The sequence below is a fragment of the Pangasianodon hypophthalmus genome, chromosome 8, assembly GCF_027358585.1.
Source record: "Pangasianodon hypophthalmus isolate fPanHyp1 chromosome 8, fPanHyp1.pri, whole genome shotgun sequence".
Taxonomy (NCBI): domain Eukaryota; kingdom Metazoa; phylum Chordata; class Actinopteri; order Siluriformes; family Pangasiidae; genus Pangasianodon; species Pangasianodon hypophthalmus.
In genome coordinates this window covers 10,717,146-10,742,529 of record NC_069717.1, presented here as the reverse complement: position 1 = coordinate 10,742,529, position 25,384 = coordinate 10,717,146, and the positions used below count along the sequence as shown (strand labels likewise).

Here is a 25,384-nt window from a genome sequence, read left to right as displayed (position 1 = left end):
AGTGAGTATGCCACCACTCTCCACATAGAGTATGGCCAATTTTGCTCGCTTGCACTCCCAGCCATGGATGCCCGTGGCATCGTCAGGATTTGAACTTGTGATCTGCGGATGATAGGTCGAGAGCACTTCTGTTGTGTCACTTGGGAGTCAGGGAAGCTAGTTGAGACTACAGGTGCGCATTGGGACTGGGATCCCGTGGGATGCAGTAACAAAGTTGCACAAGGTTTTAACTTTCATGTGGGTTTCAATTATGCTACTATATTTGGGAACTAGAACCAACTAAATTTGTTAGAAAATACTACTGCCAGAGAGCTGCTGCTGGATCCTTACCTCTGAACAGCTCAGCTGTATTCATGATTCTGCCTCATGTATAAGTTGTTTTATTCAGTCTGCTAGATGAATAAATTTAAATATCAACTGGCACGGTTGACTAACAAAAATGCATTATGCTGGTCATGCTGTTTTTCACCATGAAAGAATGAGCGAATGTACTATAGTGGCCTTAAAATCCACAGTAAAGTAACACTGCTCTAACTTTCAAACAATTTTTTTTGTACTTGTACATTATATTGCCTTGTTTTTTAATCATCCAGCCTCCTTTTCTTTCTTTCCTTGCCTTCCTCTGTGTTTTGATCTGTTCTTTTATTCTGTGCCTCTGCGCCAGGGCTCTGTGGGCTGCTGGTGTGTATGGAGCTAAATTGTTGGTCTTGATTCGCCTGGGTTGTATCAGTAACACACTAACGTCAGTAATTAGCAGCGTAATCAACTTGCTAATTTAAGCACTGTTCACTGTCACGCCCCGTTCTGCTCCAGCAAGGACAAGCAGCCACCGCAGTGCCACTTCTGTGCGTTTACTCTCCTCCTCTCCTTTCTCCTCTTCTCACCTTACCTCCCTCTTATCCCTGCTTCACCTCATCTCACCTAGACTCCTGTCTCCTCTCGTCTCCTCCCCTCTGCCCTCCTCCTCTTTTCTGCTCTTCCTTTCTCTCCTCCCTCCAGCTCTCCACCTTGTTCAGTAAGCATCTCATGTGGCTTGGGGGATTCCAGTCATTAGAGAGTATGCCCTGCCCTGGCAGGTAGGGAAGATCAAATGAGCTGTTTAAAGATTTATTCATAAAGCTGCGCTGTATATGCAAAATAAAGCTGTAGGACGCATAATTGCGCAAGCTGAGGCAATAAAGCCAGTGACCCTGGCGTCAGCGCAGGTTATCGGCTACTGTGGAGGAGAGCGTGCCTGAGGAAAACTAATTTCTCCCCAGTTCTTTTAATCTACCTCATTTACCTTCACAAACCAACTGCAATACTATACATTTTATAACTCTTATATATACGCTGTATGTGTATAGTGTGTGCCACACTTCTACTGATTATTTTTGCGGAACAGCTTCCAGTACACCTAGTCCAGGTCTTAAGTTGCACCTTGCATTTTGAAACATTGCACATTGGTTCCAGTTCTAGTGGATTGTGCTGTGCCCTTGTCCACGTTGCAGAATCATCATGGCTGCAAGTGCAGTCAATACTCTGCTGAAATCTCACAGCACATTGAAGTGTTGCCTCATATCTATCAGCATATGAGGCCTGTAGATGCAAGCTAGCCCATTAACTCGAGCTGGCTAGCTAAAATACTGTGTAAAGAACAAAGCTCTAACATCTGGTCGCTTTAAGTGTGTGTATTTTTACTACCCAATCTCTGTTCTCTGTGTATTATACAATCTAATCTGTGTATTTTGTTCTCCAACCTGTCAAAAACTTTAAGCACTCTAGCTAAAACACAGAGTAATAAAAATACATGCTAATGGTGAGCAGATGCCCAATCTCGTCCAATATAACCGAGTGTGAAACTCACAACACTTCCCATTTGCCACCAGCCAGCTATCATGAGTTAAACAAGTTCACAGCTGGGTAAAGATACAAATTCCTTGACAAGGATAAATCTCATCATTCACAAGCTTTGCACCAAAATAGAGAACAAATAAATGTCTTTCTGCAAGAATAAAGCTCAAACTCAACCACACCTGAATGCATTGTGAATTACTGGAATAACAGGATTGCCAGGGAAACCAGAAGCTCAGGACCATCGTATTATAGAGTGTTTTTTTGTCCTCTGACTCAATAATTGTGCTTTTTTCATTCTTAATATAATTTCTATATACTGAAGCTTTAACCAATACGAGAGACAATTGCAACAGTCAGAGTGATGACAGTAAAAGCAACCGTCATCATCATTTTTGGTGTGCAGCAACATAATTATATGGAAGAAGTGTTTGGATTAATTTTGTTGTTTTGTCTGATTGGCTGAAATCAAATCATTCCCTGTGTCTCCTCACTGTTCCAAGGCTCCATTTCTCCCCCAAAGAATTGCAGTTTGTTCAAATATTCTTTTTAAAATGGCAGCTATGTGTATATAATGTCATATGTTTATGCATAGCCAATCAGTCATGAACAATATTAGCCACAGCTCCAAGTATAATTGAGTTTGATTAGTGTCGATGCTGAGCTAGAATTTTCTTTACAGAACTGTTGGGTAAACAAAAATGCCAGATTTCTAGTTGCTAAAATTTCCAATACTTTGGGTAACGAGGAAAAAAAAAACCTTTAGTTTATCACTCCCATCATAAATTGGCCCACGTGTGTTGGGAGTAAGGGAAAACGTTGAGAATTTCCTTTGGGTCCCCAAAACTGGTGTCAGGAACCTCTGATTGATTCAATTCCAGTGTAGAGTTCAGTTTCTGCTTGTGCAATGAATTTCATTAGATGCAGTCAAAGCATAATTAAAATTAAATTGACTGCTACCACTGTATTGCCATAACATTGATGTACTTTTATGCAATATATACAAGTACTTACATGATGTAAAACAGTGTGTACGCTCACATCTCATGACTGTGTTTAGATGCATAGATGCTGTGAATAGACATGTTATATATAGCTAGTTATATAAATCCAATATCTTGGGGCTGTTGCAGAACTGGTTTATTCATATGTAAGGAGAGGCAGGTGTGTGTGAGAGGATGTATCTTATATTTGACCTACATATTTAGAGTTCACACATAACACACACACTCCAGGGTCTGTCTGCTGCACTGTGCTCCCTTTCTTCTGCTGTAATACGATTTGTCCTGGCTATTGATACGCAAAAGCCCTCCCCTGATCCCCCTGTTTTTCTCACCCCCCTTTCCCAATTTCCACACTAACACAATTAGCATCTCGTCAATAATGCTCAGCATTTCATTTTGCTGCTTTAATTAACAAATTCAATTTGCTCGAACCGCTGTGAAAACAAATTAAAAGCATGCAAAATTAAGGCGTGCAGCTCAGAGGATGTGGCTAAGGTGATTACAGATGCTTCAAATTACTGTTTTCTTGTTTATTTTGTCATGGGAGGGGAATGTAATAGGCAGCGTTGGAGTCTGTAGGCTATGTGTAAAGTGCAGTAGTGCTACATGGAGTCTGTACAGTAAGGTTGTGATGAATAACTTTTCTGCTCGATATTTGCTTAATTTAAACTAGTTAGAATTTCTTCTTCATTTCCTTCAAGGTCATTTCGTTTTCCAGAACTCTCTGTCCCTCTCTGTCTCTCTCTCCATCTTTTATCTCTTTGTATTTAGTTCTCTTTCTCTAAATAATATTCCCTCTCATGCTGTATTGTTACCATTAAAATTCACTTGCATTTATGAATTTATGCATATTGGTGTGGATTGCACTATTATTAAAAAAAAAAACATATCACAGACACAAATGAAATTGTTGTGAAGAGAACTTTAGAAATAGAACAATTATGAAGTGCACATGAGGGAAGTGCTTGTCTAGATCTTTCAAACTTTAGCCTTTATTAATCTCATTGTCTTTAATTTTATTTTCCCCAAAAATCATTGTTCTTTTAACTTTCCTGCACATATCGTTCATCTGAATGCTATTATAGGCAATAATAACTCACTGTATTTTGTCTTGTTTATGGGAAATCATAAATCATTTACTGTAGTTTGTGTGCTAATTATTTAAATATTTTTCAAATATAAATAATCATAATAATATATGAGTATAAATTCAAAATATATATGAGGTTATTTAATAAATATAAATAAATATATAAATAAATAACAACAGATTATCACTGTTTCTGTGACGGAATGTGTGTGTTTGTGTGTGTGTGCGTGTGACATGCAGGTATTAACGTATCAGCCCAGCAGCATCTGTTGCTCTGTCACATGTTCTTATCAGTTTCAGCGCATTACGTTTACATAGAACATATAGCCTGTCATTTTCTGTCTTATCTCCCAGAGCAGAAGATACAAACTTCAACATCTAAACTTTTCATTTTCTCTCCCTTTGTGACTTTTGAAATGCCGAGATTAGTGGCAGAGACACACAGCGGGATTATCATTCATACGGCGTATTAAGCATGAGATTGGTCAGCCTATTTTCCATCATTTAAAAAAAATTCAAACGGCATGAGTGACATGTCTTCAGCATATAGGATGGCAGGATGGGACCAGGCAACATTTCTCTTGCTTGAATATATACGCTCTCTCACCAGAGACTATTGTGGTCTTGTCCTTTCAGTGTCATTAGTGTTTCACCCGTCTAACCACTTCCTTCACATTCATGAGTTTTTTATGCTGCCATGGCAAAGACTGATAACTCAGACAAATCCTGTCAGCATAAATCCAAAGCGTTTCCACATTCAGTCAGTGTTCTCAGGGATAATGACATCCTACAATGCATTCTGCTTACCACAGCTTTAAAATGCCATGCAGAGAGAGAGAGAGAGAGAGAGAGAGAGAGAGAGAGAGAGCAGGGAAACCAGTAGCACTAGTGAGGAGCACGAGCAATAGTGCTTCTGTAGTATACACACACTTGTCATTTGTCATAACACACCTCCCTGTCCTTCCTGTTCACAGTTTTACTTTCTTCATCACATTTTATTTGCGTCCAGCTAATAAAATGTACGTAGTGCCCTGATTGTCTTTAAGGACGGATTTGATTGCAGAAGTTCTAGCTCATAAGGCATTTTGTTGGCACGGCCCCACAGCAGCAGAGAACATGCCCTTTTATGCCTCCCCATGTCTCTCTCAGCGGTTCACTGGGTGTGTGTGTGCCCTCTTCTTAGAGATCAGGCCACTTTGTAGTAATCACTGTACTCCAAATTTAGCTCCGCTGCAGAGCCTCTGTTCCTCCAGTCCTTCTTTCTCACTGTTTCACTCAGACAGCCCTGACCTAGCATAGTCAAAACAAAAGATTTAGCCTGCTTTCCTTCTCTCTTTTTCTTACACACACACACACACACACACACACCTTCAATTTCTCCCTCCCACTTTGTCTCTAATCATGCGCAATTTCCATCCGGTTAGCCACCATGGCAGAGCTGATGGGCTAGTGTGTTGTTTTTCGAAAGTGGCAAGTGTCAGTCCCAAATGCAGGACTACTTGATAAACTGCTCTGTCCATATCAGCACATGCACATTCTGTCCTGCGCTAACCTCATCTCTGCGGCCTTGGCGACTTTGTGCTGCAGCAATCTAAATGACTGCGGAATTTACGAGAGTGTGTAATTCGGAAAGAGGATTGTGCATATGGTGAAGGTGCAGAGAAAGTGGAGCACAGCAAGTACACAGAGGAGTACTTAGTTTGGGATAAGAAATAGCAAAAAAGGGCAAAAGCCCTGATTAAGTATTCCTTTCCTGTTTGTCACAGTGCTATCGTTATCTGCTGTTTGTGGGACATATTTATTACAGTGGCTATGTTTAGATGCAAAGATTAATTCACTCAGATTGTTCATTCTCAGTGAACTGGTTATGTGTACCCTAAAGTCAGCAAAAAAAAATCTCTCTTTGCACGCATGTTACATGTAATACAAACCAAATGTATGTGTATTTGAGGAACAGCATTTAGTGTCAAATTCCTATAAATACAGAAAGCTTGTGCTTCCTGTCAGACTGAAACAAGTAGATACCCACAGTTCAACATGTGAGTCAAGGGTTCAGTCTCATTGCCTGACTGGTGCCAGCACCTGTGTCTAACATGGAACCGATCTGCACTTCTCCACTGCAAAAGAATCAGCAAAATCAGTTTGGTTCCAGCACAAATTCCCTTCTGGCCAGGAACCAAGAAACTCTCACATTGGAAGCTTTATTATACGGTTGCCATGACAATCTCTAGAGTTATGTACATCAATGCCATTAAAGGGGACCTGTTTTACCTTATTAGTTCATGCCCGTGGTCATATTGTGCACAATCCATTAGTATCAGTGACTTAAAAGACAAAATGCAAAGACTTTTGCCCACCTTTAAATGGCTTCTTATTTTTCTGCAAGCACCGGTAAGTTATTTACATGACTACCATTAAAGGCAACCTGACACTGACCTGTTTAACTCTACATTGAAATGTTTCACTGCAAAAAAAATGACAGCAAGTGAAAATATCTTGAATATAGTCAAACTCATCTAGTATTTCCTATTATAAATTTACAATAAACCAATAATAAGATTATTAAACTTATTCTTAGCCATTTGTACTCACTTTAAGCCACATTCTAAAGTCTTGCTTGGTTGGCAGATCATTTTACTAATTTTAAGTATTGATTTCTAGAAAGAAGCAGAATTATCTGCCAATAGAATAAGAAAATGTAAATGAAATTGAAATAATTAAAAATAGCTAGAAATATGCTTCATAATCTTATATATTGGTTTACTGTTGCTCATATAATAGGAAATACTAGATGCATTTGTCTGCATTCAAGATATTTTCACTTGCTAAACCATCATTTTTGATAGTGTTATTCCATTCCCATCATACTAATTAATTAATTAATGTAAACCAAGACAATTTTTTTGCCCCCAGCATGCATTGTGACAAAAATGCACATGCAGAGAGTGTAATGCAAAGTGATTGTGAAGGTAGCCATATTCAAAGGTTACCATGGTGATTACTCTTCTGTTCAACAAATCGTTAAACAGATTGAATCATATGGAAATTTCATTTACTCTATACTTTGTTGGCACCAAGACACATATTATTATTATTCTGATTAAGCCATCAATCTGATTAAAAACAGCTTATTACACAACAAGTAACCATAGCTAAAGATAATTAGGCCTCAGTGTCACTGAATTCTCAAATCTGATTGGTCAGAAGGTGTTGATTCATTTACTATAATAGCAGCACTGAGAGTAGTGCAGGCTGTAAGACAAATCACAGCTTTATATTAATACACTCATTCATATATGTTATCATTTCTCTACTAACAGCTTATTCACAGGGACTTTTATGGCTGACACTCCACAAGCATGATAATAAATGGATTAAAAAACATGTTGTTATTTAACAAAGAAAACTAATATAGCATGATTGTTGACATGGTGATGTTTTCTGTAAGGGCATGGGTTTTCTGTAAGGGCATGGGTGTTTATAGCTGCTGTAACGTAATTGATAACAGAAATGTTCCACAACATTAAATGTAACTATAAATGAATAAAAAGTACATTGTTCATTAATAATTTTTTTTTTAATTATTAATGATTAAAAATGTAATTTTTAGCATGTCATTCATTAATTTTTTTAAAAAGCAACTTCAGTTTGGGCTGCATCACACCATCCTGTTGCTGATTATTTTTCTATTAGAGCACAACCTGTCATGTTTTATTACATGAGGAATTTTAACATTTTATTTTCATCTTACGCTTACTTTCCACCTTTGTTGTCTCAATACAGTTAGTGTTTTGTTCTTTATCATGGTTTACCCTTCTTCCATAAAACTTTGTTCATCTTCGTTCTAATAAAAGTTTTTGGCATTCTCAGTGTAGATGCTTTAGATGGCAGTGTGTGTGTGTGTGTGTGTGTGTGTGTGTATACTCTTCTGCTCCTGCCCTCCTTTGCCATCTGATTAGAGACATGTTTTATTTGATCTGATTAGGAAATGGCTTCTCGTCCTTTAGTCCTCCCCTAGGTCACCTCTGAGATCTGAGCTAGACTACGCTCTGAGCAGAGCCATGCCACACACACAGACACACACACACACAGGCACAGATGCACTCACAGCCACTATTGTGTTCTCTATTACATAGTGTTGTCCTGAGTAATGCATTGTGTGTATGTGTGTGTGTGTCTGAGAAGTCAGTGCAAACAATTCCATCATATACTGTATGTTCATATAGCAATAAATTACTTAGCTCTGCTCCTGAGCACACACTTCTTCTAAAAATGAAGCCAAGCCAGTAAATGTTAACTCAGACTGTCTGACCTACACAATAGATGGTGTACCAATTGCTTTGCTGTATTTCCTTTAAATTGCTTTTTAGCCGATGAAAGCAGGAAATAATATGTCTGCGTACTTCAACAGATTATCCTGGCAGGCTCAACCAATTTAGTCCTATCACTTTCTTTAGTTAATCAGAGATATGAACTCCAGAGCACTTTGAGTAATCATTCTTTCATTCACATACCTTCCTGTTGGTGCAACACGACTTCCAGCAGCTGGTTTCATAGCAACCAATACACCATCCAGGTGCTTTAACTTTTATCTAAAAGCTAAACATTCAGCTTTGGCCTTAAAGCAGTGCATAAGGCCAATTCGAGGTAATGCTTGGAGATGTGCAGTTGTCCCAGAGTGCACTGCTGTTGTGCACCATGACTCAGCAGTGTAGCTCCGCTTAGCTAGGAACAAGCAGGAGGTCATTGATCTTTGCATCACATAAATATCAGGTCACTCCTTCAGGACTCCATCAGTGACAGGTCCCTTCGGAGAGCAGATTGCGAGTGGGCCATTTGGTAAGCTATCCGGGCTGTAAAATGATTGATTGATTTTGTGAAGTCAGCAGCGTGGTATTGATTTTTGTTTTGGGTCAACGAGGAAGGGGGCCTTCAGGTTGCTGTTATGACAGGCTCCATGACTGCACTGCCTATGAACTGTGCTGTTTGTCTGTAATGTGCCTCCCCAGTGAGCCGATCTATATAGAGAGAAATCTAAAATAACTAAAATAACAATCTTTACTCTGCACATTCACACTCTGTGTCCATCCCCTTTAGCAAACAGCGTGCTTTTTTTTACTGCAGTGTGCCCGTGATCATGCCAGTACCAGCACCTAACATGGAACCGTTCTGCACTTACCTGCTGTTAGTTTGGTTAGCAAAGTCATTTTGTTTCCAGTAACAAAATGCTGATGGTCTGGAACCAAGAAACAGTCACATCAGAAGCTTGGGGGATGACCTTATCTTGTTGCCATGACAACTCAAGTTATTTGCATGACTGCCACTAAAGGCAACCTGAAACTGACCTTATTTTATTGGTAGTTATTCCCCTGCCCATATTGTGCACAGTACATTAGTATCACTGACTTAAAAGACAAATGCAATGACTTCAAATGTTTTCTAAGAATATTAGCCAATAATATCGTGTCATGGTTCACCCCATTTCCAGCTAAAACTGAGTAAAAACACTGAGATTGGTTCACTTGGATATATATTGTGTTTACTAAGAAAATTACGTTATGATTTCTGTTTCACAGTATCTTTAAAAATGAAAGGGGTGGGGTTGATGATAATTTAATTTTACAACCAGACATCAGGGATCTGAGGAAGTAACAACCAACTGCAACAAACTAAATACGAGTTAGACTGGATAGACATTGGAGCAGGTAACATAAACCTATTGCATGTGATTGTTGGCTATGACAGTGTTGTCTATGACAATGCTGTGCATTTAAAATGTTCACAAAGCTATGCATTAGAAAACTTTGACATGTGATGGTTCGGCTATTAAACTCTTAGAACCATGGGCTGCTTCTTAAAAAGATTCGGTCCAGTACCGGCTCTATGTTGGTGGAAAAAGGTTAACACACACCTACTTTCATATACCAACTCATATATTCATAACAAACACATGACTGCTTTCAAATAAAACCTTTTTATGGCTCTACCTGGAGCACCAGCACTGATTTTTTGCTTGACCACAAGCTGTTTTGTTTATGAAATCTACCCTCTACCTCTCCATCGTCCATTTTGCTCATCCTCCCTCATCCTATAATCTTCCACCTCTAGTCTGGCTCACTGTCTCTCATAACTCAGTTTGAAAGTCCATCAGTCAGCAAGTGGCATGTTCTGGATGGATGGTGTGTGTGTGTGTGTGTGTGTGTGTGGCATGGCTCTGCTCAGTGCCTATTAGAGCCTAATGTTCTCTCTGCATCTCTATCTATAGCATAAAGCTCGTCCTTGCCTTCCAGTTTTATTTAACGATGTCTCAGTGTGAGTGTATCATATCATATCAGTCTACAGCATCTCTTCTCTGTGTGAGTGTGTGAGAGAGTTAAAGTGGATGAAGTGGAGAGAAAGAGAAGGCAATACAGACAAAGAGAAGGAGAGAGATTTATCTGGAGACTTTCTCCAGGCTGGATCTGCTGGTCTGTTAGACACTGCCCCACCCAGTAGCATCTGATGGAGTGTGTGTGACAGAGTGATGGAGAGGGGTCCTCACTGCCAGCCAGCACTGCCCTTCTAATTGGCCTTTATGAATATTTAATGAAATCAAGATGAAATTCAATCATGGCTTTTAAGTGCTGAATAGAGGAGATGCAGTGTCGGCTGTGGGGTTATTAGTTTCTCTGCTCTAAGGCGGCCAAGCTGGTCCTGAGCTGCAGCCCCGTGCAGGTGGTCTGGAAGGTGCCTGGGGTCTGACTGGAGCCACTGCTCTCACACGGAATGAATCTTTTATTTTGTTGGGCTTTATTTTTAAACCATGGCTCTGTGGTCACGCAACAGAGATGGCCAGGCAGCTCCTTTTTTAAATGCTGGTCGAGAAAAAATTTGCCTTATGCTTACTGTGAGTCAGATTTGAGAAAGTATCTATTTGCAGCATATTTATTGCCCAGAGTGTTCTTCACTTGATCCTTGCACACTTCATTTGACTCATCCTAAAGGACTAGAGAGAGAAATTTGAATTCTATGATGGTTTGTGTGCCCACATTTTTACATGTCTGGAAACTGTCATCTCACTCCTTTCCCCCAAAAATGTTAAAGTACACCTAACATGTAATTCATATTTTTAAAAACAATCTAGGTCTGTATAGAATATTAAATCTTTTACTGTTTCATACCAAAGAAATGACATAAAGTGCCTTTAGATCACTCCTTTACCCTCAGTAAAAAATTTATATATATATATATATATATATATATATATATATTTTTTTTTATTTTTTTTTTTATTTTTTTTTTTTTTTTGAAAACACCCATGTTTTCCTACCACTCCAAATAGCACACTTCCTGTTAGGAACAACAAGCCTGAATTTGTCACAGATAAATACAAGTGGAATTTCACATCTAGTTGCTTCTGATGTGTACATTTTATTAGCTAATCTGTGTTCTTCATGTATTTTCTAATGCAATATGTGTATTCTGTTTTCCAGCCTGTCAGACATGTTAGGCACAAATACACTAGTCACATTTGTTACTATCATGAGTTCTCTAGCTAAAAAACTTCACAGCTGGGTAGCAATTCACATTCTGCGAGGATAAATCATATCATTCACTAGCTTTCCGGCAAATTAGAGAACAAAAGTGTTCAGCAACAAAAAAGCTAAATATGCACAACTCTGGAATTCATTTTTCTCTCTCTATCTTAATTCTGTTAAATTTCTTTACACACTCACACTCATACTCTCTCTCTTTCTCCTTATTGGTTCTTGGCTCTTGCCTATCACCATGTAGTTGGACTTCTTTTGTGCCTAAACTTGCAGCATGATGACATTAGACGTATCCTAGCTGGCGTATAAAATATCTATACAAATTTCCCTCCAGTTCTGACTCAGCACACATGACTCAGTGCTGTGGTTTGTCACTTACTATTACAGGATTGTCAGGGTGATTTAAAGCAGCTCAGGAACATTATATTGCAGAATATTTTTGTCACCTGACTCAGTAATCATGTTTTTTTTTTTTTTTTTTTTTTTTAACAAAAAAAGAATGCACCATAGCTGTAACGGTAGACAAACCTGTCAAAATATACCATTAACAATAGCTAGCTAGTTCAGGGTCAGCTGAGAACATCTCTGTTTTAAATAGAAAAATGTGAAATATGTGGAATAGCAATATATTGTTTTATAAAAACAGCACTGAACAGGAATCCATTTTAAAATTATGTTTTGAGTTCAGGTGTATTTTAATAATGGCTAGTTATCATTTTTTGTTCCAGCACTGATTTTCAAATTTGGGAATAAAGCCAGGATGAGTGTGTGGTCCTTGAGCTTTAGTGTGTTTGAGTGAGTGCTCAGTAAGCTGTTAGCAAGGGACATGTAAGATGAGAAGCCCATGAGAGCATGATCTCAGAGTGAGCTCATCCCTCAGACCACTCTCACATCACAGGGGAACATCGCAACTCAGGGGAGGGCCAAGCTGGAAATTAGGAAGGCGGTGGAGAAGAGGTGGGGAAGGAGGTGTGTGTGGTGGGGGGGTGTTGACTCACACTCACAGGGGTGTTTCCTTCTTAAAATGAGGTGACTAAGATTGTTGATTCACCTTCCCTCTCTCTCTCTCTTTCTCTCTCTCTCTCACACACACACACACACTCTCTGGGGGATTGTTGCCATCAGACAGAAGAGTCCTGGGAGGATGTCGACAAAGACACTGAGTCTGTGCGTCACTGCTGGGACAGACGCAAACAACCTAAGTAGCTCACAACTAATTTCCCTTACCTCATGACTACACGGTTGGCATGTGCGTGTGTGGAAAGAGGGTGTGTCCATGGTCGCCAGTAATTTGTGACAATTTTCTGTGCCTGCACCATAATCTAGGGTCAAAGATTGCTTGCTTTGTGTAGACGCTTTCCCCCTCATGACGCCCTCCATTTGCTAATGTACCCTTCCTAGCAATATTCCAATCAAATCATTTAGTCCGCTACCTGCTACCATAGGTATTTTTTTAAATAGATAGCTAAGGTGAAACGACTCAGGTTAATCTTTTAATATTGACCTTACATGAATGTGAAATGAGACTCCAAATTGTTGGGTGGATTTTTAAATAACCCCCCTCCTTTCTCATGTGCCCACATGCAGGATAATCATCAGCAAATATGAAAAGTAAATTCAGGAGGAAATATTGCAAATGGGCTTTGGGTAGACTGTGCATGAATATTTAATTCGTTCATAAGGAGTGAGGTTTAGTAAATGAAGGGTTTTGCTGGTGAGAGTTTTTTTTCTCTCCCTCCTCTATCTGCAGACCAGCCATCTTAATTACAGTCGTGCCGGGCTGCAGCCAGCCCAGATTAAGCTGCTATTGGAAAGGTGCGCATCAGTCTGATAAGATTAATGGCATTTTATGGAGAAAGTTTGGGACGTCTGGCCTATTTGGAGTCTGGTCTGAATGTAGGCCAGCGAAGGCAAAGCAAAAAAGTTGGAAAGAAAACTGAGGAATATCAGGGATTATGCATGAATCAGGTAGCTCAGTGATTGTGTCATTATATTGTCAGATAATCACTGATTGAGAAGAAATGGAAAATGTATTCCCCTGGACTGTGCTTGTGTGTGTGGACTGGAGTGAATATGTGCCAGCATATGGCACCAGGAATAAGGGGAAGCCCTTAGACACTAGGGCATCCTGGGACACTCATGGCTGCTAACTCTCTCTCTTTCTCTCTCTCTCTCTCTCTCTCTCTCTCTGTCTGTATATAGGGAATTCCCTGGCACAGAGCTTCGTTTGATAAAGATTAATACAATCCTATTTTCATGCCCAGAATTGTCCTCATAATGTCTCTCTGTGTGTGTGTGTGTGTGTGTGTGTGTGTGTGTGTGTGTTCTTGGGAAACACTAAGCATCCCATTCGGGCAGGCTTCAGAGTGACAGTTCGGGTGAGAGAGAGGAGCACAATGCTCTAATTAACCATTATCACAGGAAGAGAATCAGCATTTAGCGAAAGCTGCAATGCCTCATTGAGTGTTAATGAAAACTGCTCCGCTCTCGTTTTTCTCTCACCTCTTATTTTTATTTTGTGCCGTGGCCATTCGTTGTGGTGTAGAGAAAAAAAGAAGGCTGACTTTCTGTTAAAAAAAAAATTGACTGAACTGATTTGCGCTGAATATTTATAGTGTTGCTCCATAAATTATCCGCCATACTCAGGAGGTGTCTTATAACAGATTTTATTAAACCTTGTTTTCCTTATTAGAGGCACCTAGACCCAAGCAGTAACAGTCATCACTATTCGGTAGTAATGCCTTAAGCAGATATATGAAACAGTATCAAAATTTATATCCCTTATTATTTGAATGTCATAACATCCCTCTGTCAGGAATAAGTGTGTCAGGGTTTTTGGTTGTTTTCCCAGTCACATTTAAGTGATGATCATAGGATAAGCACACACCAGCAGCTCTAACAATAAAAAAGCCCTCAGGCCAGCTTGATTTCTCCATGGCCTGATCTGAGTGTTTAAGGCAGAGACCCTGCAGGAAGCACTGACTGGCTCAGGGCAGACCTTTTCTGACTGTATCTCTGTCCTCACTGTTTTAACATCAGTGGATCTAAGCATGGTAGGATTGTAGAGATTTTTGACTCTAACTGCTATGATGGACAGAGCTGATTTCAGATCTAGCTCAAGGAGGTCTTATAAGAGCTGAAGGAACTTGAAGCTTTTGCTTCCTGTTCATTTCAGTGTCATTTGCTCAGTGGCACTAGAAGTAATTGTACTGGACGCTTCATGAGTACTTACTTCCTGGAGACATCATTTGAGTCACGTATCTGGAAACGCTATAATGGCAGATAATGACGTACTAACGATACTAATTGGCCGACGGCCCCATTTTAAACTCAGTGTTCATGGCTAGAATCTACACAGTCGATGATTAACTCAAATTAGCTCTCACCTATGGTGTTTGCTATTGTTGGACCCTAAAACAACTGATTGTTGGAGAAAGAAATAGAAAAAAGAGAGAGTGAAATGTTTTTTGAATATATATTTTTTTGCTACTCCATCTCTTAACAGCATAATGACTTTATAGTATAAACCGGATCAACAAATGGATTTATAGGTAGTCTTTCCCTCTATCTAATGCTGTGTAATGGTTATACATGGATGCTTTGACATGTTGAACCCAGAATGATCTTTCAGCATAGTTGCTACTGAAGCTCTACTTTCAGCTGAAATGCTACCAAACTTTTGTTCTGGGATATCAATGAGTCTGAGTAAGAGTGTCTTAGAGATTAAGTTTAAAAAGTGGAGCTCTGTTGGTCATGCATGGAGGGTTTGACTAATCCTGTATGAGGTGCAGAATTCAGCATATCCAGCAGGGGGAGCCACAATAATGACACTTTTTCATGATTCTAAGTACAAGTAGCACTTTTGTGTGATTTGTGCCAAAAGTGTATTATATATTAATATTTGGGGGATATTTAACAGGTTTATGGAGGATATCTTTTAAAAAGTTCAAATGTAATAGACTAATCACAGTGGAGTGTGTGTGTGTGTGTGTGTGTTTGTGCGTGTATCAGTATACAGTCACCTCTCTCCTATCTCTGAGTGGAGCCACTCATGGAGAAGGACCCGTAGTGATGTCAGAATTTGAGTGTGTGTGTGTGTGTGTGTGTGCACTCACTGAGGCACAGCATGTCAATGAGGGTGCGCGTTGGCCTTTGATTGGACACTTATTGATCTGAAGTATGACTTTTGTGAATTGCTTGAACTCTTGTCACACACTCTCACCAGGAGACTACTTGAACACACTGCACCCTGCGAATACATAACTTGGAGGGATCGGTCTTTTTTCTCCCACACACATAGGGGTCAGCTCCATGGGTACTCTAGAGCTTGAGCACCCACAGTATTTCAAATAGAAAATAACTCCTGTATTAAGGCCCATTTAAACAACTACGCTAATTGCTGCACTTTGGCACTTAGTCTTTGGCACACGTCTTCTTTTTCTTCTTCTTTGCATACTTTTCATTGCCTTTGGCACTGTGGTAAGGATGATACATGTTGGAGTATATTAGTGGTACTATACACTAGCATCCATTTTCAGTTGTCCGTATTAATATTAACGTTTGCAGCAGCTGTATGTTATTTGTTTTCACTGACAGCTGGCGATTTAAAGACTGTGGTTCAAATCACATAGTAGCATACTAAATAGTGTGGTAAAATATTATAGCGTTTATGGTAAGAGTGTACTATTTAGTGCAGGGGTATGCGGTTTGGGACTCAAACAATAACAGAAGGCAAAGCGATATTCATTCTCCAGTCAATGATAGACTACTCAAAATGCTGCTACAGGCTGAAAGTGTTGATTAGCCAAATAGAACGGTGCCATTGCTTTGGTTGCAAATAGATGGTAGTTAATGCGAAGAGCCAACATTGTCTCCAGCTCATTCTAGCACAAGCAGACACTGATGTACAGACATTTCTCACCATAATTTTTTTTTTTTGCCGGCATACATCTGATTTGTGAAAAAGGTGGCAATACATGTCATTTTAGCTGGAAAATCTGTGGTCAAATGGGTGATTTTCGAACAGCCGTTAAATAGCTAATTTGTGAAAATATATAATGTCATGAATTTATCATCTATTATTAGCACCACTAGTGAATTTCATAAGTTAATGCTTATCCTCTCACACACATACACGCACATACAAACACACAAACTTCGGTCTCCACCCAAGCACATGGCTGACATACAGAGTGAGACATACAGAGAGTGAGAGTGTGAAGAGAAGAGAAAGAAAGGTGTTGATTAGTGTCACTCAGAAGAGCCTCCAGCTTGATCGCAGATCTAGAAAGAGAGAGGGAGATAGAGGGGTTGAGAGAGAGGAATATAGGGGGTGAGAGAGAGCAAGCATAAGAGGAGAGAGGGAGTGAGGTAGCACCTCGTCTTGCCCGCTACCCAGTACTGTCAGTCCAAAGAAAGTGTGAAGTGTTAAAGTGGGTAACCTCATACACCTTCCTTTACTCCATCTGTAGCAGATACACACAGTTCTATTGATGAAGGAGAAGGTAAAACAGACACAAGGAGATGACTCCCGGCCAGTAGGAACGTTTTAAATAAATATACAAATAGACAACTCAAACTTGATTTATTTGTCTGGATGTGTGATTTATGCAGCAAAGATTTGAAATCTGACTTTCCAATCATTCAGGCCATATTTACGTTTTCTGAGTCAGTGATTTCTGAGTCAGCTCAGATTACATGGGGTTTGGTTCTCCATTCCTGGTTGTGCAATGTTTTTAATGATAGAAATATGCAACAAAAACCACATGGATAAAAACCAGCATGAATGCAGATCAGGGGAAATCCTCACTTACGCAATACACAACTTTTTGTGGGTTGGATACATTTAGAACCATCTAAGTGGATACACTGGATACATTTAGAACCACTAAAACAAGCGTAGACATGTCAGCGAATGCAACTGCACCTCAAATCACAATTGGTCTTTTTTGTTATTTGCAGTTTGTCTGAAAATCAGATTTAGATGTAATAAATCCTGCCCTGCTATTTGAAAAAGGAACAAATTATTTGCATGTCTTCTTGGTGGTAAGAGTTTGAGCACCAGCTGGCTATTAACATGAGTTACTGGTAGGTTTTCTACTAATACAGATGTGTGTGTCACAAACAGATTAAGAATTTTCGTTCAAAGACCCTACAAATTGTATAATATGTCGTCATATATGAACAAAAAGTTAGGTTTTATACTGCTAGCTGTCAACATGATAGTCAATTTAATCAGCTTGTGGTATTGTACTTTGAAATGAATCGTATTTTCCCCTTACCTCTAGCATGCTTCTGGTAAAAAAAGAGTAGTGAAACAATATGATATGGCGTATACTTTCTACATTTTTGAAATTCCATCATTAAGTAATTTAAAATAATCTCAGTATGAATACAAAGATGACTCAATATGGCAACAGTGGTGAAAATGTTGTCCAGTGCAAAAAGCAACAACTCAAATACTCAACTCAACAAAAATTGTCTAACACAGTAGGACTAAAAGTATCATAAGAGTATAAGCAGGTATTTAGCAGTGGAAATTTGTTGGTGTGGGCAGAAAAAAAAATCACCAGAACATATCACCAGCAGGTATTCAGGCTCCAGAATTTAAAAAAATGCCACATAAATAAGGCTTATGATCTTTATTTCAAGCCACCAAATATTACACCAAATAAGGTCTTTTTCATTAACTTCTTCTTCTTCTTCTTCTTCTTCTGTTTTAGCAACAGCGAAAGTTGGACCTCCTCACCATCACTAACCCAGGTGAGCACATGGTGTCCCTGTGTATGTGTGTGTCTGTGTTTTCCTATCTATTTATTTTCTTAGTAACCCCATACTTTTTGAATTACTCAAGGACTAGTGAGTTTGTAAGTAAAATAACAAGTAATTTAAGAATCTTCCCCTAGTCAAACAGAACCACAACATTTAACATCAGTGGATCGAAGCATGATCTCCACTGTGGTGAGGGGGAACTCAGACTATTGCAGAAGCATCTGGGAGATGGCAGTCAGCGTAGTCCGAGCACACAGAGAGACAGATGGGGAAGTCTGGAAGAATTCAGTGCCCATATGTCTAAAATATCTGGCTACTCTAATGCACTTTGATTAAAATAACATTTATGGAAGGCATGCTGAGTGGGCTAATTTCCACAGCTTCACATGGCATCTGTTCCCCCAAACTGCTTAGACTGTACTACTGACCTTCACCTGTAAAAGCAAAGCCACTTTAGAGCTTAGCGTTTTTAGAAGTACGATTTTTTTCCCTAATTTTACCTTTCTGTTTTTTTTTTTGTTGTTGGTTTGTTTGTTCTTACTTTTCTTTGCATTTTGCATTGTGCTTTTTTTTTTAGGTAATCAGTGTAACTCTGAAACTTTAAAGAGCTGTTTGTACCTGCAAAGTACTCCATCATGTCAGGACTGAATGACTATACTAGCACTACTCCTGCCAAATAGCTGAACTACAATCAACTATTAAAGTGAAACTAAACCGGTCCCAGATCATGAGTTAAATGCTCCAGCATTTTTCAAATGCGTTTAAAACATAAAAACCACAGACCAGGGGTTCTCAGACATCTCAGAGATCCTTCATATATATATATATATATATATATATATATATATATATATATATATATATATATATATATATATATATATATATAGCCACAGACAATAACACTTCCTGTACTGAGAAAAGAACAAAAAGTCTGTTGAAACTCTAGGGGCAGTTGTCAATAAACATTTAAAATACATGATTACATGAGGTAAATTCAAAACTACAACTAATTACCCTAATAGTATATCTGAGTATCTGAGATCTGTTGGTCTTGCACATAAGAATTCTGTTCTTTTTCCAGCTTTCTAATACTGGAACAACATAGTAAAAGAAAGTTACTTGTAACAAAAATGTTACTAACATTTTACTGTATGCACACAAACAGAAGTAACTGAGGCACTTCTGTATTTTCTTTGGGCTATGTTAACTATGTTGGCTAGTCATAACCTGTAACCTGCTGTGTGTAAGTGTGTAAAATCAGCATGGTATTAGTTTTGGGAAATCCAAGATTCATCATTATAATCCATAACTGTGTCAATACTCATGTAGGTACACATCACAGAAGGAGCATCCTACCACAGAAAAAAAGATAACAGGCAGATATCGGAAAACCAGAATAAAACAGGAAATAAGAAAATAAGGTTCATTAGTGCATGAAAACAATCAGCAAGGCTTCACCGTATGAAACTGTTAAAAAAACAGGGATTAAATTGCAAACTACTCACAGGCTGAACAAAGAACAGGTGAACACAATGGGGTAGTCAACCAATAACAAGATGGGGCGGACACAGAACCAAAACAAAGTCACATGTCAAAACAAACACTAACACATGGAGAACTGAGAGTTAAAGCAAGCAGTATGAATCCTCACAGCATTCATGACATGACCACAAAGGTTCCTCTGTAGTCACATTCCCAATAGGACAAATTACACAGATTTAGAGGTTAAATACCAGTGATTAAAGAAGTCATGAAAGTATTTTTCAAAAATGCATATTTCATCTAAACATTTATTAACTTCCCCAGCATCTGCCCTTAGACTTCCATTATAAGTGTTTATTAGGATGCAGAGAAAGGGTGTGATGATCTTTGACCCTGTTTTTTCTATACTGAGTGTGTGGGAAGCTTTTTTCTTGCAGTTTGTAAAACAGCTGGTGCTCTGAGATGACTCAGGCAGATAAAGCAGTGACACACAGGACACACTGACCTTCTGCCTGCATATTATAGAGTGTGTCTGTGAGTGTGTGTGTGTTCATGCACATCTGCTCAGATAGTAAATTGTATGTAAAAGTGTGTGAAGATGAAGTGATATTCCCTTGCTTGCTTTTGAAGGTCTTTGGGGTTCTCACACTGCTCGCATTGCTTTATTTTCGCATCTCCCCTGCCTTGCCTTCTTCCCTGCTCACGCCATAGAGGGGGCTCCAATACCCTGGCCCCTCATTAGCTCCTCCATGTGAAGTGCACTTCACCCCCCAGCCCCTGCCAGCCCCCATTTAATTGGACACTTGAGCGGCACGATGTGCATCTAGCTCTATTGAAGCCTGACATTTCAAACTGCTGACCTTTCTAGCACACAGCGCAGCTAAATAATGATTAGACCTGCACATTGTTCATCCACAAAGCTGGGCCCGAACGAAGCTCTGCGTACAGGCCAAAGAAAAGAAGAAGAAAAGGAGAAAAATGAGACTGAAGCAAGGGCGATATAAAAATCGTTTTTGGCCAAAGTGTAGGTCTGAGAAGTTCTGAGGCTTTGGTGGTCACAGCCAGAAAATTGAGTTCAGCCATCTTTTCAGAGGCTATTGTCAATCTATTGATTTGAATGCCCTTTTCATATCGGCAGACTCCATAGCAATACTGTGTTGCTGTAAAATTAACGTTGCTTGGTTTGTGTTTAGCCTTTCTCCCCTCACTTTCTCACCACCATTACAGAAAAAAGGTCAATTACATTCATGAGTCTTGGAGAGATGTGTGAGCCTGCTGGCCAGAACAGAGATAATAGACAACCTCCATATCTCCTCTAATTCTGTGCCTCTTTCTCTGTGGGACTTCTCTGGAAACACACACACACCCCTCGCTGTTAATGCATTCGATCTCTCCAAGTTCCTCCTTATTTTCTTTTAATCTGATGATTTCCACGCCTGGCACAGCTCGAAGCGAAACGCCCTTTGCAAACACGGTTAAGTAAAATCCCCTTTGTTTTCTTTTTGCCTCAGTTTATGAAATCTCAGCAAATCTTTCTTCTCTCTCTCTCTCTCTCTCTCTCTCATTTTGTATGTATCCATCAGAATGTTGGCCTGAGGCTGAGCGATGCAAGTATACAGTATCTCGACACCCTGACTATTGACTGTGTCTGTACTATGCTTTACTATGACCAGCACGGCCGAAGTGCCACCCTGCTGCTTTCCACCACTGCCCATAACACAGGGAATAGAGAGAGAAATATAGATGACCAGTATAAAATTATATAGGGGCTGACAGGGATGTCAATTATAAAATGCTATAAGACCAGTTGTGATGAAATACTATAATTGCCCAAATTATAGCCTTTCCACACCAATTTGCATGGTGTGTATCCAGAGACTTCATCATTAATGACTTTATAATGCTTATGAGGGAAAACAATTGTGTTAAAAATGCAGCAGAGAGAAAATGATGTGTGTGAAAGGACGGGGACTGAGAAAGAGAAACAAAGCATCTGGTTATGCCACCGGCCACTGGACTATTTTCCAGCTGATTTTTGCAAAATGCACACGGAGAAGCGTGGCGAAAGCAGTATGAGTGTGTTAATGAAGAGAAAATCAATCCTTAATGCAGAAGGCTAAGATATGAGGTGTGTGTGTGTGTGTGAGTGTGTGTGTGTGTGTGTGTGTGCATGTGTGGTGGGGCTTGTGGGTGCTCCTGAGAAAATCTGCGTCATTACAGTGTTATTTAAAACATGTCTGGATTCCAGGCCCTGAAGCTTTTCGACGACTGCTGCCTCCAGTTTATACCCCAGCCTCGCAAATAACACAATTTCACGCCTTCTTCACATAATCAGCCATGAGCTTTCCATTTGCCATGTGAAAAACAAAACAACAAACACTCTAAAGATGCTAAATGAAAATGCATTGTGCTGCTGCTATTAACTTGTCTTTTCCTTTTCAAGAACCCGCGCCTGTGTGAGAGAGAGGAGGAGAAGCAAATATGTGAGAAAATGTAAACAACATTTTAAGGGCCTCTCTAGCATGACAGCTGAGACAATGGTGACAATTTCTTTGTCACCGTGGCCACTGCTGTTGCCGTGCACCACAAATCCATAAAAAAATGTAATTTCAGGTTGAGGGGCCTTTTGTTATTTCCTGCTTGAGTGTGTGTAATGGAGGTGGGTGCTGAGGGGGCTTTGTAGTGGATTGAGTTAGTGGATGGCAGCAGAGCTAAGGGCAAGATAGAGAAACAGAGCGGGAGGTAGGGAGAGATAAAAAGCAAAAGAAAGAAGAACATAAAGAGAAAAAGGAGCATCTCTTCTGTTTGAGACTTCATAGCCACCAGCCTTCCACTGTTCATTCTATCAGTGCTGCGCCCGCTCGCTGCTGCTGGCTTCGTTAAAATGGTGATACGGTTACCTAGTTACCAGCAGGTCTTGTTTGCAGGGTCACTTCATTAGCTCGTCGCTGCCTCTGCGGCAGAACAGCATGTGTTGGCTCAACAAAGAGCAGCGAGCTGTCACTCGCAAGCCGCTGCTCTCCACCGCAGCTGCTTAGATCGGCAGCTCAGATCAGATCCATCCACACACACACACACACACACACACACACACACACACACTCTCCTTCCCTGAAGATGTTTGCATGCCTTAACTGAGAGCGATAAGCCTTGTTGTCCTGCTGTCAAATTAGCATACCTACTATATCAGGATGAGAAAATTAGTCACTCCATGTAAACATGGTGTCGTCTCTCATTAGGCTCGGGGATGAACTAAAGCTGTGTAGAGGGCATATTTGTGAGGAAGACAAGAATAGCTCGTGAAGCGTGATGGCTTCTTAGGTGCCAGTGTTGAACATATTGACAGGTTTTATATTATGGCAAATCAAAATTAAGGAACTAATGCAATTAGCCATAGCAGAACATCATGCACCTAGGTCAATGACTACCAATATAAAAACAGTACAAAAAATATTTTATTAGAATCATGGGTGTTCCAAAAAATTTTTTCAGCCCTGCTCAGTCTCTTCTAACTCCTTACCATAATTTGAAGATGCTAAATTTGCAGTCCAGGCCCCCTGTGTCTCCGTTCCACCTTGGGCTTATGTGTATCCAGTTCCGCTATTCCCCCTGCAGTGATGCTCCTGACTAAAATTACCTCATACTTACTACTTACTACTTGCACAATACTTTAATTTAAATGAAAGTACACAAAAGTTTGTGGACACCTGACCATAACACTTATATGTGGGTCTTCCCCAAACCATTGCCACAAAGTTGGAACTAAGAGGCCCAAACCTGTTCCAGCATAACAGTGCCCCTATGCACAAAGCAAGTTTTGTGAAGACAAGGTTTGCCAAGGTTGGAGTGGAAGAACTCAGATGACCTGCACAGAGACCTGACCTCAACCCCACTGAACACCTTTGGGATGAACTGGAATGCAAACTGCACCCCAGGCTTATCACCTGACATCAGTGCCAGACATCAGATATCACTAAGCCTCATGTGGTTGAATGAGCACAAATCCCCACAGCTACATTGCTTTATAGTGGAAAGCCGCCTCAGAAGAGTGGAGTTTATGACAACACAGCACTAAATCTGGAATGGGATTTTCAGAAAACACATAGGGGTGTGATGGTCAGGTGTCCATGTACTTTTGGCTATATTAAGTATGTACAGTTTACATACACCTAGGCTGAAGACAATCAAACTTATTTTTTTTTTTTTTTTACAATTCCACACATTTTATGTTGCCATACATTTCATGTGTTAAGCCGATTAGGGCATCTACTTTATTTCAAAATAATATAACTATATCAGATTTCAGTGGGTCACAGTTTAAATACACTTTGCTAGTATTTGGTGGCATTACCTTTTAATTGCTTAATTTGAATCAAACTCTTGGGGTAGTCTTCCATGAACTTCTTACAATAATTTGCAAGAATTTTTGCTTATTCTACCTGACTGGAACTATGTAAATCAGTCAGGTTTGTGGGCCAGTCCCTTTTTCAGAAATAACACCCCACACAACGTGATGCTACCACTACCATGCTTCACAGTTGGGATAGTTTTCTTTGGAGTAAAAGCCTTGCCCTCTTCCTCCATAACATAGAGCTGATGGCTCAATATGGCCAAACAGTTCAATTTTTGATTCATCTGACCAGTCCTCCAAAGGACTAGGTCTTCATCCTTGTGACAGACTGGCTGTTTTGTGCCGGTCATAGAGTAGGGGCTTCTTCCTTGAGTGACAGCCTTTCAGGCCATGGCAATGTAGGTCTTTCTTAATGAATGTACATACTTTGGTACCTGATGCCTCCAGCTCCTTTGTTGTTGTCTTGGGGTTCAGGTGAAACTTTTGGACCAAAGTTTATTCATGCGTGGGAGTTAATTTGTGCCTCCTTCCTGAACGATGCAGTGTCTGTGTGGTCCCAAGATTTTTATATTTGCATACATTTGTTTGCATAAATGATCGTGGTAGCTTCCATTCTTTGGAAATTGCTTCTAAGGTGTTTTGGAGGTCCACAATTTTTTTTCTGAGATCTTTTGACCGAGTTGCTTGGATTTTCCTGCTGTATCAAGTCCAAAAAGTCACTGTCTCTAAATACAGTCACATGTGCACTCTCAATTAACTCCTAATAATGACAATTGGCCAGTCAGAAGCTTCTAAAAGTCTGTGCCCAGTGTAAACTACCATATGATAGCCTCAGATTCCTGTTCTTGGCTGACAGTAGTGGAACCTGATGTGGTCTTCTGCTGTTGTAGCCCATCCACCTCAATGTTCGATGTTTTGTGCTTGATGAGATGCTTTTCTGCTCCCCATGGTTGTAAAGACAAGTTCAATTCAAGTTACTACATCCTTCCTGGCAGCTTAAACCAATCTGGCCATTTTCCTCTGACTTCTCTTATTGACAAGGCGTTTCCAAACACAGAACTGTCGCTCACTCAGTGTTTTTTGTTTTTCACACCATTCTGTATAAACTCTAGAGACTGTTGTATGTGAAATTCTCAGGACATCAGCAGTTTATGAAATACTCAAACCAGCCCTTCTGCTACCAACAACTGTGCCACGATCAAAGTCACAGAGATCATGCTTTTTCCCCATTCTGATGTTTGATGTGAACATTAACTGAAGCTCTTGCCCTGTATCTGCATGATTTTATGCACTGTGCTGCTGCCACTTGATTGGCTGAATA

The 25,384-nt window shown here is 39.8% G+C and overlaps 1 protein-coding gene across 3 annotated transcripts in view; it reads left to right on the top strand.

Moving 5' to 3' along the window:
• agbl4 (AGBL carboxypeptidase 4) overlaps window positions 1-25,384 on the top strand; it is a 294,079-nt gene that overhangs the window by 185,723 nt on the left and 82,972 nt on the right. For all 3 annotated transcript variants that reach the window (XM_026914463.3, XM_026914698.3, XM_026914614.3), the window contains one exon: window positions 18,179-18,218. In XM_026914463.3, the coding sequence (XP_026770264.2) occupies window positions 18,179-18,218 (40 nt within the window). The remainder of the gene's footprint in view (window positions 1-18,178; window positions 18,219-25,384) is intronic.